The 16821-nt window shown below is 41.4% G+C and overlaps 4 protein-coding genes and 1 long non-coding RNA gene across 7 annotated transcripts; 2 read left to right on the forward strand and 3 right to left on the reverse strand.

The window, feature by feature from the left end:
* The first annotated feature begins 333 nt into the window (after window positions 1-333).
* Window positions 334-3839, forward strand: LOC118418881 (UMP-CMP kinase 2, mitochondrial-like). The gene is made up of 5 exons (XM_035824997.1): window positions 334-1146; window positions 1787-1919; window positions 2342-2543; window positions 3112-3348; window positions 3685-3839. Exons 1-5 carry the CDS (start codon window positions 466-468, stop codon window positions 3821-3823), a joined length of 1392 nt encoding a protein of 463 aa, XP_035680890.1. The 5' UTR covers window positions 334-465; the 3' UTR covers window positions 3824-3839.
* A 192-nt stretch (window positions 3840-4031) lies between these two features.
* Window positions 4032-8986, reverse strand: LOC118418882 (transmembrane protein 144-like). Of its 2 annotated transcripts, XM_035824998.1 has the most exons (10): window positions 8726-8986; window positions 8054-8254; window positions 6671-6793; window positions 6223-6406; window positions 5802-5880; window positions 5537-5637; window positions 5268-5365; window positions 4692-4909; window positions 4463-4516; window positions 4032-4327 (listed from the first exon to the last, which is right to left on the reverse strand). In XM_035824998.1, the coding sequence occupies exons 1-10, from the start codon at window positions 8886-8888 to the stop codon at window positions 4247-4249; spliced, it is 1302 nt and encodes a 433-aa protein (XP_035680891.1). In that variant the 5' UTR covers window positions 8889-8986; the 3' UTR covers window positions 4032-4246. The 2 variants fall into 2 exon arrangements, with proteins under 2 accessions (XP_035680891.1, XP_035680892.1); XM_035824999.1 differs by lacking the exon at window positions 8054-8254 and having other exon boundaries at window positions 8726-8985.
* Window positions 7856-10957, forward strand: LOC118418885. 2 transcript variants are annotated; one of them, XR_004831549.1, is made up of 3 exons: window positions 7856-8135; window positions 10518-10639; window positions 10846-10957. It is a non-coding gene; the product is annotated as an uncharacterized LOC118418885 (long non-coding RNA). The 2 variants fall into 2 exon arrangements; XR_004831548.1 differs by having other exon boundaries at window positions 10849-10957.
* LOC118418884 (transmembrane protein 144-like) lies at window positions 9033-12377 on the reverse strand. The gene is made up of 9 exons (XM_035825002.1): window positions 12126-12377; window positions 11599-11730; window positions 11292-11463; window positions 10825-10912; window positions 10499-10593; window positions 10151-10248; window positions 9717-9934; window positions 9370-9423; window positions 9033-9255 (listed from the first exon to the last, which is right to left on the reverse strand). The coding sequence occupies exons 1-9, from the start codon at window positions 12355-12357 to the stop codon at window positions 9175-9177; spliced, it is 1170 nt and encodes a 389-aa protein (XP_035680895.1). The 5' UTR covers window positions 12358-12377; the 3' UTR covers window positions 9033-9174.
* A 668-nt stretch (window positions 12378-13045) lies between these two features.
* Window positions 13046-15980, reverse strand: LOC118420044 (transmembrane protein 144-like). Its single transcript, XM_035826749.1, has 9 exons — window positions 15806-15980; window positions 15477-15599; window positions 15185-15368; window positions 14899-14986; window positions 14623-14732; window positions 14295-14392; window positions 13801-14018; window positions 13558-13611; window positions 13046-13260 (listed from the first exon to the last, which is right to left on the reverse strand). Exons 1-9 carry the CDS (start codon window positions 15978-15980, stop codon window positions 13180-13182), a joined length of 1131 nt encoding a protein of 376 aa, XP_035682642.1. The 3' UTR covers window positions 13046-13179.
* Window positions 15981-16821: the final 841 nt, after the last annotated feature.

Here is a 16821-nt window from a genome sequence, read left to right on the forward strand (position 1 = left end):
AATCACATAACATTGTGAACATTGTTTACGGTCCCAAAGTAAACATTCGAAGGGCGAAACTTAAAATCGGTATGACGCACGGAGGTGCAAGGCACCGAAACTAGGACAGGGGGCGCCATTGCCTGAAGCAACTGTAATGGGTAGGTCCATCAGGAATCATTATGCCCTTACAAAGCAGACGGCAAAGAATTTTGAAGTATTTTAAATATGCAGATTTAAAGTGAATATATTTGAAAAGAATATCTTATCAAAATGTGGCATTAAAATCACCGGAATTTTTTGTAATATCACCACTGAAGTAACAGTCACCCTTATAGAAGTAAATGGTATCGCCCTTATCACGTGATCTACAGTGTACCCTGCCCAGCCAGCCCAGCCCAGCTGCATAGTTTCGCGCCAGGTAAAACAATTTCTTGGAAGCCTCAAAGCTTTCTCAGGCACGCCTGCACACGGTATGAGCAGGGAATGAGCCCTGTTGCTTTTTCCTTCCGGCACAATCTTAGACAGTCGTGGAATATTTTGTACAAACTACCGCAGACTTGCAGACGACGTTTTGGCTCCAAATTCAAAATGGCGGAAGACCAGGACAAGAAATTGGTGAAGGCAATCGAGACGGAAAGTGGTCCCATTTATTTTTCTAGCGCAACTAAGATTAGTCAGGGAGATGCAGCGTCTTTCAGCACACCTAGAGAGTTTCCTGATTTTGCTGTGTTCTACTCTATAAGCGCGTACAGATCGGAAAACTCCCGTGTAAATAACAATCGCGCACATTCAAAACTTCTGGGGGACATATGCAACCACCTAGGACCACAGCGCTCTCTTTTCCATGGCTTTTCCTTCAACCCCGAACGACCAGACACTTTTCGAAAGCAGTTTTTCATTCCCAGTCCAACCATGAACGAGTCACTCCGTGGATTTGTCCAAGAAATGGCGCTAAAGTTCGGACAGACTGAGTATTTTGAGCACGTTTTGAGAGAGGGGAAACATCTGCAGACTAGAGTGGAGATGTCAGAGGAAGGGGCACGTCATCAGGAGGAGGAGGAGATGATGAGAGTTGAGACACCTCACTGTCATCCTGCATTTCTCAATCCTGATAACAATGCTGTGTTTCACTCCTACAACAGAGCTGTTAATATATTGAGAGAGGTAAATATGATAATGACTGTCTTTACTTCTATTACTCAATTATATTCATATATCATGTAGTGTGGTTAAATATTAAAGGTTCATCATGAACTCATACTGTTAAAGTAAGGAGGGTTAACTTCCTTGGTTAAGGCATAGATAAACTCTGTGTTCTTCCTTGCTGTGGTGATATGTAACCTGGGTTCCAAGGCCTACACAGGCCAGCTCATCTTCAGGGCCAATATGCCCCCATGGAAATTTCACCAAATGCCCCCTTCCCTATAGTAGTTTAATTAAGGCTCTTGAAAAAGATGACAGTAGACTATATGGGTACCATTCTCAGTAACTGCTGGCTCAATCTTTTTGTAGTTAGCAAGCAAAAAGATTGATCCAGTTGTTAACGTTACCACAGAGGATAGTACCCAGTCTACGATGACAGAGGGTCTAACTCAACAGGGCTGTGATATGATTTCTTTTGGGTCATGTTTGCCCTAGAGTAAAGGAGCAGGCCTGTGTAGGCCCTGCAGTCTGACATCTAGGCTAGATATCATGTTATATGTACAGTATAATGCAAAGATGATATTGCTTTGCCTCCCTTCTGTTTTTCCGTACGTCGTTGTGCAATATTTACATAATTAAGTTTATTTTACAATGGTTTCAGTGTCCTGATATCCCAGGGGTTTCAGAGGTGCTGTCTGCTTCATCTACTCTTGTTCCTGAATCGCTTGACGTGGCATCTCTACAGGAGAAGTGTCAACACTCTGTCATTGTTTTGGAGGGTCTGGATGCCACAGGTACATTTTGCCTTGCATTTATAAGGGTAACATGTCTCCTCACCTTACCTTTATTAAGTCTAGTAGGAAACCTTCTATACATTAAGACAAACCTGTAAAAATGATTAATATAGAATACAGCAAAGTGTATTCCGTATCACCCGAGGTACAAGCCCGACCACGGGAAGGATCGCCCGAAGGCCGGAGGGTGATCCGACCCACAGGAGGGCTGGGACCGAGCTAGTATAGGACTTTTTAACTGTGCCGTATTCGGCCCGTTCGAAATAGTTTGATTTACTCAAAGGAAGCCTCTGTGATACAACTTAGAACCCGTGTGATACGGAAAGTTATCACACGGTACACCCGTATCGAACGTTTTTCGTGGCCCAGGTATGACATAAAAATGAATACCAGTCATCAGCCTTTCCCCATTCATTTTTTAGGAAAAACAACCTTAACAGAGAGATTGGGAAAGATGCTGAGTGCCCCCGTTCTCCAGTCACCCCCTCTGCCCATCCGCCACCTGCGGGAAGTGTTTGACTCCCAGCCAGAGTTGATCCGGAGAGCGTACTACACACTGGGAAACTACATACTGGCCATGCAGGTGGCAGAGGAGGCACAGACACATCCTGTGGTCATAGACAGGTATGACACATATGACATGACTGAATGTCTGTAGTAGTGTGGATCCTATAAGTGCTGCAGTCCTTAGGGTTGGACCTTAAGCCATGGGCAATGTTCATCACACTTGTCTAAAAGAGCTAGTATTTACAGGTTCATTGTATCAGGGGAATTTCTCTAGCTCTTTTAGACAAGTGCAATGAACATTGCATCATTGCTTAACATCTGACCCTTTCAAGTTGGGTTGGCAACAATAGCCCGTACTCCTCAACACCTTCAAACTCGTTGACTCCCTCCAATTTGCCGGAATCCATCCTTGGAAGTGTCGGTTGATGATAAGTACGTGCTATAATAGCAGTGGCGTATGTAGCAGTATGGAGGTTGGCTGCGGGCTGACGTCACAGAGGTCCAAGGTCGAGTTACATCCCCAGACTCGACAACAGAACGGCACATGTTGTGAAAACGCTCATCTATGATGGACTAATGTAAAAAAGGAAGGACTAGGCTTTGGGGTATATTTAGAATATTGCAGAATTCTTTGAAAAAATAAGTCTAGTCCCCCTTTAAGAATGTATGTTACTGACTTTCCCAGGTTTTGGCACAGCACAACAGCATACTCCATAGCCACAGAGGTGGGGTGTGGGGACGAGTCTCAGCTCCCCCCACGGGGACACAGTGTCTACACCTGGCCCTCAGACCTGCTGAAGCCACAACTCGCCCTGCTGCTGATGGTAAACGAGACCAGCAGAGGTGCTCGACTAGCGGGCAGGGGGATGGGGAAAACTGAGGAGGAGATAAGACTGGAGAAAAGTCTGCTGTTCAGGAAGAGGTATGGACTAATCATCTAAAACACATGAAGAATGGCTTTATCTCAAAAGTCAACATTTGCTCAAAAGTAGCAAGCCTTCTTTCTAGATGTACAACATATGTATGTAATTCTGTACAGAAAAAGGCTGCAGAAGGGACATTGCCTGCTTATATTATTAAGTTAGGCCACACTGACTCGATTTTATGGATGTCATCTACACGCTTTTTGCCCTCCCGGGTTAGTTCTGGGGGATGTCATTTATGAAATTAGGTCAGTGTGGGCTTTTAACTTGGCACTATTTCTATGAAACCTTTGCTCTGTTTGGTCTAAACTTTGTTAACTTTTTTTCTCTCCAAGGTTGGTTGAAGCCTATCTGAGGATGGAGAACCCTGGCCTTAAGGTGATTGATGCAAGTGGCTCTAAGGAGGAGGTTTTTGCATCCACAGTACAGGTGCTCAAGGACTTCAAGATTCTTGACACTGAGACTGAACACTGAGGACAACCTGGCTGTCGGTGATTCATAAGTAAAATGTTTCATGATCATTTTCTTTATACGGCACAAGACATTATGTAGAGGAGTACAGAAACTGGTGATGATGGCATTTTATCAAGGTTTGCTTAGTACATTTATGTTGTAGATGCAAATGGTGACTTTATGCTTGAGTAACATGTACATTTGAAGAAAAAAAAATGAAAACCTATCATGATATTAAATGCATTTATTTTCTTGTATCATCTCTGACAATGATTGTCTATAGCTATTCTATGTTCTCAACCTATAATGTTATTTACATAGAAAACAATACTCACTTGTATGAATAGATATGAATGTTATGTTTCTTGATATGCAGGGTTAACATAATATTACTTCTGTAGAAGTATAGAAAAATGGTACTGCTGATGTGCACTGTACACTTTTCTAATAGGAGAAAGCCGTCAGCAAAGCTCCTGCTACAGTGACTGCAAATGCCAATGTCAATATTAATAGATTCCTGGCTCCCTGCAACAAAAGATTTTATAAAAAGTGTCACAAAATAGTTTTGACAAAGTTTAGCACAATTAAAGACAATCATTGACTAGTAAGGAAACTGCAATGGTGTTAATGATGTAATTTCATGCAAGATTAGTTCCTTACCTTGATTTCTTTGAAATAGAAGACACTCCAAAGTGCTGCAACTATTCCTGGACCCTGGAAACCAAGTCCAGAAACTTTGATAGTTGTTCAGTAATGGACTACATATGACCCTAGCTTTGCAAAAACACATGTTGAGAGGAAAGGACTATATTTGAAATAGGATAAACAACAGTGTAAAAGTACAGAAATACATAAGTATTATATATGTCGTGTTGAAATGTGAACATACCGTTGAGATTATTGGAAAGCTGACGCTCTCTTGAAGCTTCTGATTTGCCACGAACCACCCAGACTCTGCGATGCCCCACATAAATCCCCCGAGAAGTATGGGGAGAATGGCTCTGGGGAATACTTTAGGTCTGTTCTTCATGTAGATGGCGTACAATATGAAGTACAGAGTAGATGTAGCATAGACACCGGAAAAGTGAGCAAAAACATAGTCCAGTCCTATAGAAAAACATTGAGGAACATTTGTAATGACAGGTCTCGTTTTGTTCCGTGCAAACTGACACAAGGCATTTTCAACAGTTACTTCACGTTAATTTGGGGAGTTAATGTTTGTTTTCGGCTTGTGTATTGTCCATGCGTCTGTTTCTGTAATTTACAATATACACACTGTGTCAACACTATAGTGTAGCACAACAAAATCATTTTGTAAATAATGTAATTTAATTGAAATTAGTTCTTTGATTTCTATAAGATAGAAGACGCTCCAAGGTGCCTCTATGACCTCTCATGTCACAGTTAAGTGTCGAAAATGCTCTGAAAAACAGAGTTATGCGTGAATGTCTTCAGTGACACCTACCATCCTGTGAGGCTCCCTGGTAATGTTGCTGTGGGTAAATCACTGGTGCGAAGCTGGTCCCGTACGCACAGCCTGCAAGCGCAGACAGCACAACGCCACTAGTGGAGTAGAGAAACAGCATGTAGTGTATACATGAACTTAGTTCTCTGATACATTCGCAAGGAGAAAACCAGGGGTGTTTTTTATTTTAATTTTCGTATTGATCACTTGTATATATTTGAAAATAGACGGTTTTGTAGCTTTTGAAAAATGAAAGAATGAGAACTCACACTAGCCGCTTCTGATTTGAAGACAGCTTGTCCACCCAGGACTCATCCGATTCCTCCACTGCTGCAGCAGCACTGGTACCGTAACGACTGTTGAGTGTCCTCTAAAACAGGTGCAAATATTGAGGATATTAAAACTTCATCCCAGCTAAGTAATTGTGAACCCCTTGATCACATACAAAACTGTACAAAATGTCGGAGACTGCTTTCCTACACAAACCGGAGATAAGCAGGTACAGAAAAGCTGATGTGTGAGAAATGTACTTACATTGCTGACCAAAAGGCGCTGCTCTTCTGCAGAAGGTGTTGTCTTTCCCTCGCTCTTCACAAACAGAAACATGGTAACACTGAAAAAAGATGGACATGTGTAAACTTAACAAGATAACCCTCCGCACGGTTAGACTATCATATCATTCACTAGTAAGAGGATAATTCTTGTCTAAATGTACTGGTGAAAAAATGTGATATCATTGTGACAACCATTATCACGTGTAAACGTACGTGGTTAGCACGGTTTTGACTGAATAAATGAATGACTCAATGAATGAAAACTTTAATGTGATAAATAGACAGTACCCCAAGTAGTCCTGTTGTTGATATATGGAACGGCTACAGCTGGTGTGTTCTGTAGTTGCTGCCATGTCAACCATTTATCTCTACGCATGACGTAACCATTTTGACATGTTTACCTAAGAACAGCTAACCCGAACCCAGCGTAGTCCAGCACCGGCCGGGTGAACTTGTCCTGCGGCTTCAGCCCGAACCAGCCGAACCGCCCGCTGAACCAGCCCATCATGAGGTTGAAGGAGCCCCAGATCAGCATGCCCATCCCCATGCCTATGCACTTCAGGATCGGTACTACTGTCACGTTACCTGGAGTTGAATGTCCAAGATAAAATTAGATCTACACAAGGAAACACGCAATTGATTCCGGTCCATATGCACTTTCTGGTACGAACAAATAATGTTGCAAAGATTTTGCGAAAAACGTTTGTATTCGTCCTTTTGGCAACTTTAGAACACCTGTCCGATGACGTCGACATTGTTGAACTTAGGAAACAAACGGCAAGGTCGAGGATTGGAAAAAAGACAATTTGAAAGCACTGAAGATGTATGATGTAAAATGCAGTTATTTACCTGTACACCATAGAAATCCTCCCAACATACAGATGGGGTAGAAGGTGGGGTAACCCTGAATAACGTTCACCACCAAACCCACGCACCAGATGGCCGAGCAAAACATCCACTGAAAGAACATACCTGTAACAGTACATAACATTAGTCTCCAAGCAGACCCTACGGTGCCTTAGAAATAGTATCAAAGCTGGCAAAGGAGTATAGCCGGCCAAAGGGAGATAGCCGGCTAAGGGAGTCAAACGGGCACCGGAGGTCTGCCTGCACTGAAACAGGGTGGAGCGTTTCTATTCAACAATGGTGTCGCTGCCCCACCCTGTTGTCAAGTGCTAATTACTTTACGAGCGACTTACACTGGACGAAGTCAGTGATAGCGCGCACTTCCCAGCGGTAGGTTCGCGCCAAATGGCGCCGGATTGAAAAATTTGACAGCATCGCAACGTAATAGAACAAGCGCCACAATACATAAAATATTTAGTTTAAAATCGATTTGAAGTCTGAAAATAATGCCAAACAAACTACAAATTTCGATATACATATATATAAACACCAAACTAACGTTATGAGTTTTAAAAACATGCCGCCTGATCGTAATCCTCTCTGTTATGTTTGGATGCGGTAGAAAGAACCACAACAAGCCAAGCGCGCTGCAATTTCTGTCTCCTGAAAGTTTATTTCTATTTCGTTCTGCGATTTTGTAATTTCGTCCGGCAAAAACTGCGTCAAGGACCAGATGTTTGCTCTCGGCTAGCAACTATGGCTTGCATTGGTAGCAAAGGGATTTCCCCTGACCGGTAGCGATGCCGACAAAGACATCCTTGCCTTCCAGAGTGGCCAAAATGGAATCGAGCTGTGCTTTCTTCGGCTCGAATCCCCATACATCGCGGAAAACACGTCGTACTCTGGCCTCCATTGTTGCCGGCATTTTAAATCTGCCGGTAACGGTCATCGTAGGTGACCCGTGACGTGACTTCCCGTGAGACGGTGCAGGGGCGCACGAGCCATCCCAGGCCGGGAGGGCAATTAACACCTACTCGGCAAGCACAGTTTAATAGGCAACAAATAGATGCTAATAGCGTCAGATCAGCCCGACTGAGGGCAGACCCTGGTGCCGGTATACCAAGTCCCTGGCCAGCTTTGATACTATTTCTAAGGCACCGTAGGGTCTGCTTGGAGACTACATAACATCACGTCAGATCATCACTATACTTAAAAGAATGCCACAATACCTTCAAAACGATATCGTGTAGAATTTATTTGACAAGGTGATGGCCATGTTTTATGAACTAGTACCTAAATATCAAAATGAAATCAGTCTCATCATATGTTGACTAACAGTTGAACTTATTCACAGAACCATACGACTCTGAAGCAGTGCATACGCACCATCGCCCGTGTCCACTTTCTTGATAGGCACCAGGTTGGTTCCGAAGAACGCAACCGACACACCTGCAGCTATGAACCCTAGGTAGGTCTCATCTGTAGTGGTGTTACTCGGCGTGAGAGATGCCGGGATGACTGTTGTTGTTGGTGACCTTGTTGTAACGTTGTGATACGGCGTCGTCAGGGTATCCTCTTTGTGCCGGACTAGAGAGTGCATGTAACCAAGGACTTTTGTATGTAACTTAGATCAAGAGTGAACCATTGCTTGTTTGTCCAAGCCTTGAATCTAGCAATAAGTTGGATCAGATCTCAAGAGGTCGTGGGTATTTGACATCGCTCCTGTTGTGTGTTTTATGTTTATGAGTCTAGAGCATTCTTTAATGTGTATCAACGGACAAAAACCAAAAATTAGATTAACGATACGAAAACACAGTGTTATGCAATCAGTGATAAAACAAAACGATTTTCATATAGATTTTTGTCCTATCGCGGTCTCCGGACCTCTTTTTTTCTCGAACTCTTTACCCCCTCCCCACCTGTTAGAATAACCACTTGTTGACTCATCATGTGATGGGCCAAAGTGCAACTATTTTGTCGTGCCCTGGTCGTGCCCATTCATTCGACCTAACGGATTTCCTTGTCCTAACGTGTTACATGTAGGACAGATAAACTCACCGTGCCCGCTGTCACAAGCTGCAACGAAGGTGTAAAGAACCAACCCGATATACAGTGTGCGAACTAAAACTCGATGCCACTTTTGTCCGGCCATCTTTAATCGTGGGCGACAGTTGGTTCCCACTAAAGAGCACCGCTCGCGCTGACCTCTCTTTGTGTACATTGCGACGACAACAATTCAAACAAAGGTTTCGCTGATTGGCTACTTTGGTACTAACATTGGAAAGGTTATTCAAGGCACCTGGACACACAAATATATGTTCGGTGACATGACATGACATGCCATACCTAACATGATAACTGAAATGTTCTGACACACAGAAAAAACCTTGTTTTTAGATGATTTTATTAAGGTTGGGTACGTTTGTCAGTTTATGCTTACAGCTATAGCCTGGACCTTTCTTGACACAGAGCTAGGCATCTTGATTTTCTGTTTCTTAATCGCTAAATTAAAATGAGAAACTTGTCAGCAGAGCCCCGGTGATTGTCACAGCAAAAACAGCCGCTAGAATAACTGCATTTCTGATGCCCTGTAGAAGACAAGTTGAAGTCATAAGTATACTTTGTTGAAAGCACTAAATCACTTCTGTGACATCGGTACTCTAGTTAATATCCATTATTTCATCATATATATATAAACCTACTTTGATTTCGCGAAAGTAGAAAACACTCCACAATGTCCCCACGAGGCTTGGGCCCTGCAAACAGAAAGATGCATGAAATTCTTTTTACTTCTTTTCAAGATTCAAATACGTTGTAACCACATATGCGATTCATTATTCTACTCTACGACAAATGTATAATGTATACCATGTATGAGAGGTTCAAAATTGAGTCGCAGAGACAAATAATTTTCCTTGTCCATAGATACCACAGAGAGGTTTGTTAACACATAAGCCGAAGATAACGTTACATATTGTATGCTGAATACCCTGATTCAGCATATGATATGTATGCTTTGCTCCTGTTGACAAGAGCATCAGTAAGTTACCGTTGTGATGATGGGGAAACTGACACTCTCCTGTAGCCTCTGATTGGCCACGAACCACGCGGCCTGTGCTATGGCCCTCATGGTCCCCGACAGTAGAGCCGGTAGAATGGCTCTCGGGAAAACCGCAGGCTTGTTTCTCATGTACATACAGTACAGTAGGAAATATAGCGTAGATGTCGCGTATATTCCACTGAAATGAGCGAAAACGTAATCTAGACCTGAAATAGAATACAGAAGACATCACTGACTAAAGCAACGCGGTACACGTAAATTCATACTCACAAATTATTTGCTCCATAAGGATATGTATGGAATATAATTTACACTTCGTTTACTCAGCTAAAAATCTATTACCTAGGATTTTATAAAATCTTTAGAGGTGGTACCAGTCAAATGAGATATTACTGTTATAAATTATAAATGATAACCTTTACCATTGTCTGTAGCTCCTTCGTAGTGCTGTTGTGCGTAAATGACCGGTACAAAATTAAGACCGTACATACAGCCAGAAAACATCGCCAGTGTAATTCCCCTGTGGCAAAAGATACACAAGGTCCTTAAAATAATATACTACTAACGTATATGACTTAGTAATAGTAATAATACGGTACCCGGTCAGTGTGCGATGACTGAAACCAATAGGTTCATTTTACAGCATGCACATACCAATAAAAAAATATACAGCCTTTATGTGATATGAGATGCAGATCAACATTTTATCAGAAAAGAGGTCTACAGATTCATTTAGTGCATATGATTTATTTACGTTTACTATTACTTACGTGATTCTTTTTTTCACAGGAGAAAGTTTATCCACCCAAGAGTAGTCCTCATGTTCTGACGAAGGAAGTCTTTCACTTGGACTGTTAATGTTGGCCTGGTCAATCAAATACACAACAGTATTTTACATTCACTACTGCATGGTAAGATTATACATACCAAGAAATGCAATCGGCAAAGAAAGTAGAACTCCTTGTCTTTACAATTACCAGGAAATTCCCTTAATGATTCAGGTTATTCACTCTGTTCTTTATTTCAAATTTTACTTTTTCAGGTGCTTGTGTTGATTTTTTCTGTCTATGGTCAAATTCGGTGATAAAGTAATCACCTGTATTCTGTGTTCTTCCAGCAGCGGCTCGTTATCAGCTCCAGGCTTGTCCATGACGTCACTTTTCACAAAGGATAATATTATCGTCCTACAAAGACAGGTAAGAAGACATAATTACATCAGCTGTTCTTTCCCATTCTAAAATGATTTCCAATATGTCTATACCAAGCAAACGTGAAAGGTAGGGTTATTGGCAGCTACATTGTTGGTGGTCAGATTTCCCGTAGGTACTCGTACGATTTTGATGTGGAACTTTCACGCAGGCTGTGTCAAAAGCAGAAACACCGACAAGGATCTAAGACAGCTTTGTTGGTGATAGGACTGCTGAAGGACTACCAGACAACAAGACAAACGAACGACTATAAGAAGAGTGCCCTTACTTTGTGATCGTATGACGATCGTACGACGAACGTCCTAACATGTGTAGGAGGCAACGATTGGAATGTGTCATTTGTCATGGTTCTTACCTGACAATACCCAGGGCCACACCAGCATAGTCTAATGCAGGCCTGGTTAGCTTGTCCGGCCGCATCCCAAACCAGCCGAACCTCCCGCTGAACCAGCCCATCAGCAGGTTGGTAGAAGCCCAGAACAGCATGCCCATACCTAGTCCTATGGTCTTTAGGATTGGGACAACCACTGCGTTACCTGGACACAAAAAAACGCTGGTTAGCCACCAATACAAAATCCGTTTCAAAAGAAAATGATTTCTGCAACATGCACCATGATATAAAAATGTGCTGTATATTATTCAATAACAACAAGGAAGTTAACCAATGTTACCTGTACACCACAGAGCCCCTCCAATCATTGATATGGCGTAGAACTTGGGGAGCCCTTGAATAACGTTCACCACCAACCCTACACACCATACTGCTGAGCAGAATACCCACTGGAAGAACATGCCTGCAATTAGGAAGGAAAAACATCAGCAAAGAAACACGGAATCTAATGTAAAGAAATATCTGCAATTTCTTCATTAATTGTTCTGTGACCGGAGGGTAACCTCCGGCGACAGAGTTTTATTCCATATTTGTGATTTCGCTGTGTTTCTTTCTGTTGGTGTGGGTCCGTAGTTAGTTGAATGCATTGTTGGTGGGAGTAAGTCCCCTATTTCCATGATAAATGAACTACATTTAAACAAGGTATCATGATGAGAAACTCTCAACATATTACTGAGTAGTGAGATCTTCAAACTGTTGTTTCAAATTCAGACACTGGGCTTTTATAGGCAGTACCATGTCCTTTCTAAAGTCATGATGACTATGCGCCTGTGATGACGTCATTTCTGCCAGTCTTACCGTCCCCCGTATCCACTCTCTTCACGGGCACCAGGGTGGTTCCAAAGAACACACACGACACGGCTGCTGCGATAAACCCGATGTAGGCCTCGTCTTTAGTGAAGTTACTTGGCTGTATGTAAGCAGCTGTGAAGGTACTTGCTGAGGTGGTCGTACTGTCGTTTCCTCGGGACCGTCGTAAATGTAATGGGACATTCTGATAGTTTCTATCTGTACGAAAAAAAAAAGACATTTCAGCGCACAAAATTAAATACCAACATATTTCATGCGCAAAAACTGTGGTCTGTTTTTTATAGGTAATTGTAATTATGAAGTTGTGGCTTAGTCAATGTTTATGTGTTTTACTTTTTAAGCAAACGCACAAGTCGACAATCAGGAACGATGATCAAAGTCCAGCAATCTAGTATTATCGGTACCTGTTGGCCCTGTCTTTATGGTATTTGTAAGTTACAAAACTACACCTGTAGTTAATAAAACAAGCACACTTACCTTCCTTGCAATAACAGGTTATTGGAAGGACGAAAAGGCAGAAATATCCACACAGAATGAGCCTAAAAACAAAACGCCACTCGTGGCCGCCCATGTTTGTATATTTACATGTGGGGTGAAAGGTTGAGGCTGTTTGTGGAAGTGTTACAGCACTCATATCTTTAAATTGGTACTCAGTAACTATAAGCTTATTAGCTGTTATTAGATTATTTTGAATGATGTATTAAGTGTAATTGTATACATCATTACATGCTCAAGTCACGTCCTTGACGACTAGTATCTATTTTGGTGCCGGTATATATCTGCAGCTGTCCCTAAAACTATGCATCTCCTCCAAGTCACATGTACACTACATTTGTATCTTGGACCTGACCCCTTCAGGTATAGATGGAATTTAGAAATATCAACACAACACGCTGTTTTAGAGTAGTTTTTTTTATTACGGTTGATTACTATGTATATTGCTTGGCTTGCCTTTCCAGTCGTTCATTCTACGCCTCGATACCTTAACCATTATGATGAAAACTTTACAGTCTGTGATACTGACATAACGCATTGTTATGTCTTAGTAAGATAGTCCAGTCAACACAGCTCCGGAGACAGTCACAATCATTGCCACAGAAAGTATCAGTAAATTCCTGGTGCCCTGAGAACAAGAGGGGAAAATAACATAACACCGATCACTACAATAAAGTACACATGAAAGCTACACTAACACCCACTGCCATAGTCAACACATTTCATTGCAGTGATCAGTAATAGCGACACCTGCGTGTACATATGCCATCTGTGTTTTGTTGATTAAGAGATGTGGTCGAAGAAATTAAAATCGTCTTTAGAAATATAACTACGTTATGATATTATACAGCAATTAATTCCATTAATGATTAACTTGTAGCCTGCTCTTATCGTGCATACCTAAGAGTTATTCTTAAAGTCTCACCTTAATTTCTCGGAAGTATAAAACACTCCATAACGCCCCAATAAGACTTGGGCCCTGAAATGTATAGATATTGTGTTTAATGATAAGATATCCAATAAATATCTATCAAAGCTATCTTACAGAAAGAACAATAATACTAGTACTCTTGTGTTTAAAAAAATAAAAAGACACAAGTAGAGTATGATAGACCGAATCGGTAATTTTAAGAAGTTCGATTGTTGTAAATTAAAAGTCTGAAGGTACCGTTGTAATTATGGGAAAGCTGACACTCTCCTGTAGCCTCTGATTGGCCACAAACCACGCAGTCTGTGCGATGCCCCACATGGCTCCGGATAGAAGAGTAGGGAGAATGGCTCTGGGGAATACTTTAGGTCTGTTCTTCATGTAGATGGCGTACAGGATGAAGTATAGAGTAGATGTAGCATAGATACCGGAGAAGTGGGCAAAAACATAGTCCAGTCCTGCAAATCAACATATAATGGAGGGAAATAATGATATTTGAACATAGTGATTGTTCAAACAGTGATTGTTCAATGGAGGTTAATTAAAGGCACTTTCATGCTTGCAAAATGATGTACACTAACTGGAATACATCAATAGATTATGCTTTTTATTATCTACTATTTCTATTATATTTTTGGCTTATAGAAGAATGATGCTTCTTTTACACGGTATATCATAACGCAACGCAACACTCAGTATACAAAACTACACCATGCCAGAGAATAGTTCCGTACCATTGTCCGTGGCTCCTTCGTAGTGCTGCTGCGCGTAAAGCACCGGTGCGAAATTAAAACCGTACATACTGCCAGCAAATAACGCCATTAAGATGCCTCTGTGTAGATAAAGGTATCTAATGTTATATGGCAAAGTGGTCACTATACTCAAACAATCAAAGCAGTTACTTGTATAGTTACCAGGTTAACTATTGGTCAACAATTAGCAATGGTGTAGAGAGGTGACATACGTGTAACTTCCAAGTATACACTCAAAATATTTACCATTCTGTCGTTTGATTTATCAATTTTATACATGATGTTCTCGGGACATTATAATAAAACTTACAGTATTCTTTTCTGCACAGGAGAAAGGATGTCTACCCAAGAGTGATCCGACTGTTCATGTGCAGTAGTAGTGTCCCTTCCATATCGGGTGTTGATAGTGCCCTGGTAGGACTATAAAAAACGTCACAAATCAACAGTCCGTTAGACGATCTTCGATGATACAAAAAAAACTGATCGTCTTGACATGATCCGCTTGTACAAACCGACTAACAATAGACTTTTGATGACTTTACTGATTCCAAAAAATCTGCAACCTCAAAATAAGACAACGTAAAACCTCTGTTGTTTGTCCTGCTAGTAATGGAGAGCGCTCGGTCGCCGGCTTGTCCATGACGTCACTTTTCACAAATGAAAACAGGATGGGTCTGCAACAGAGAAAAAGAGAGGAAAATTAGGGGAGCAACATATACAATTTTTTCGCACAGCACCTTGTGTCCTTTTCTTACAGAGAAGACACTTTGATTATTGGCAAGGTATGATTTGTTCCACCTGCAAGGCTTAAAAACCTACTACCACACATTTACTATATTTCTCCTGGTCAAAATCTAACCATTAGTCCTTACCTGAGAAAGCCTAGCGCCACCCCAACATAGTCCAGCGCCGGCCAGGTGAACCTATCCTGGGGCTTCAGTCCGAACCAGCCGAACCTCCCGCTGAACCAGCCCGTCAGGAGGTTAGCAGAAGCCCAGAACAGCATCCCCATCCCCAATCCTATTGTCTTCAGGATCGGTACAGTCACTGCATTACCTAAAGATAATAAATAACAAGCATGGGTTCGAAGTTTCTAATTCTGGTAGCATTTGCAAAATGCAACTATCAAAACACGGAGTATTGTCTTGGAGTGTTGACTTTTACCTGTACACCATAGAAATCCTCCCAACATGGAGATGGGGTAAAAGGTGGGATAACCCTGGATGACGTTCACTACCAAACCTACACACCAGACTGCCGAACAGAACACCCACTGGAAGAACATACCTACAAATAGACAAGAGTAATCATTATTGCAACGCCGGACTGTTCTATTCAACATGTGAGCATAAACATAGTACAAACATTGTGTCTTCAACAAATTGCATATTTCATTTTGAAATAAGGTATTGAAAAGATTTCTTTCTACCAACGTCTGATACCAAATTTACACTGAACTTAACAGTACATCCGAATTATTCTGAAATTCTTACCATCACCCGTATCTACTCTCTTGACAGGCACAAGGTTGGTTCCGAAGAAAACACATGCAATGGTGGCTGCTATGAACCCGATGTAGGCTTCGTCGTTGGTAGAGTTGCTAGGTTGAAGCGTTACCAGTGGGACAATTGTGGTGGTTGCGTTTGGATGCGATGCTGTGGTATTCATCATAATGTCATATTGGTAATGAAGAAAGATAAAGATAAAATTACAAATATTACCCATTTCTGAAAATAGCTAACGTTACAGGATTTCTATGATACGTTATGATGCACTTAAGATGGTAAAAGATTATCGTTGCATTACATAACCTGTATTTCCTGTATTCACCTGTCATGTTGAACTGTACACTAAGGTTTATTCGAAGTATACTTCCAGTGCTCAGCGATTCTAACTCAAATCTAAGCTTGATGAGTTATTATATCATATGTAACGTTACTGATCATTTTACATTGAGCAGTCCATACAGTAACGATCAAAGTCCAGAATCTATCGACTGACCGCTTTTAGCACCATTTTACCCCTAATTCCAACATTATGGCGTTACCCTTATGTAAATAGCTGTTTATACAGACGTTCTGAACACTGCATACTTACCATTATTGCAATCGCATGCAGTAAATGCACAAATAATGAAGAACACGCAGGAGGTAATTAAACAGTGGTGCACCGCCATTGTAACATATGAAGGTATGAATGTTAAACTACCGGTACGATTTGCCCTTTGGCATCGACCCCAATATTTGTTTAGGCACATGTATCTGTATAAGTTAATCGGTGCGGCCGCCCTCCATCCAGAATATCGCAGCTGGTTATAAGTACAACGTTAAGTATAAATATAACGTCATTACATCAAATGCCTGTCATATCTAACATTTGCACATCTAACGTTAATTCATCTAAATTTAACTCCAACTCCGGCTGCAACTTAACGACTTCCACAGTAACGTTATACAATAGATCTTGTGGGAAACGATTTTTTTAATTTTTCAATCCAGTAGATCCTGCC

This window comes from Branchiostoma floridae, chromosome 7, assembly GCF_000003815.2.
Source record: "Branchiostoma floridae strain S238N-H82 chromosome 7, Bfl_VNyyK, whole genome shotgun sequence".
NCBI lineage: Eukaryota > Metazoa > Chordata > Leptocardii > Amphioxiformes > Branchiostomatidae > Branchiostoma > Branchiostoma floridae.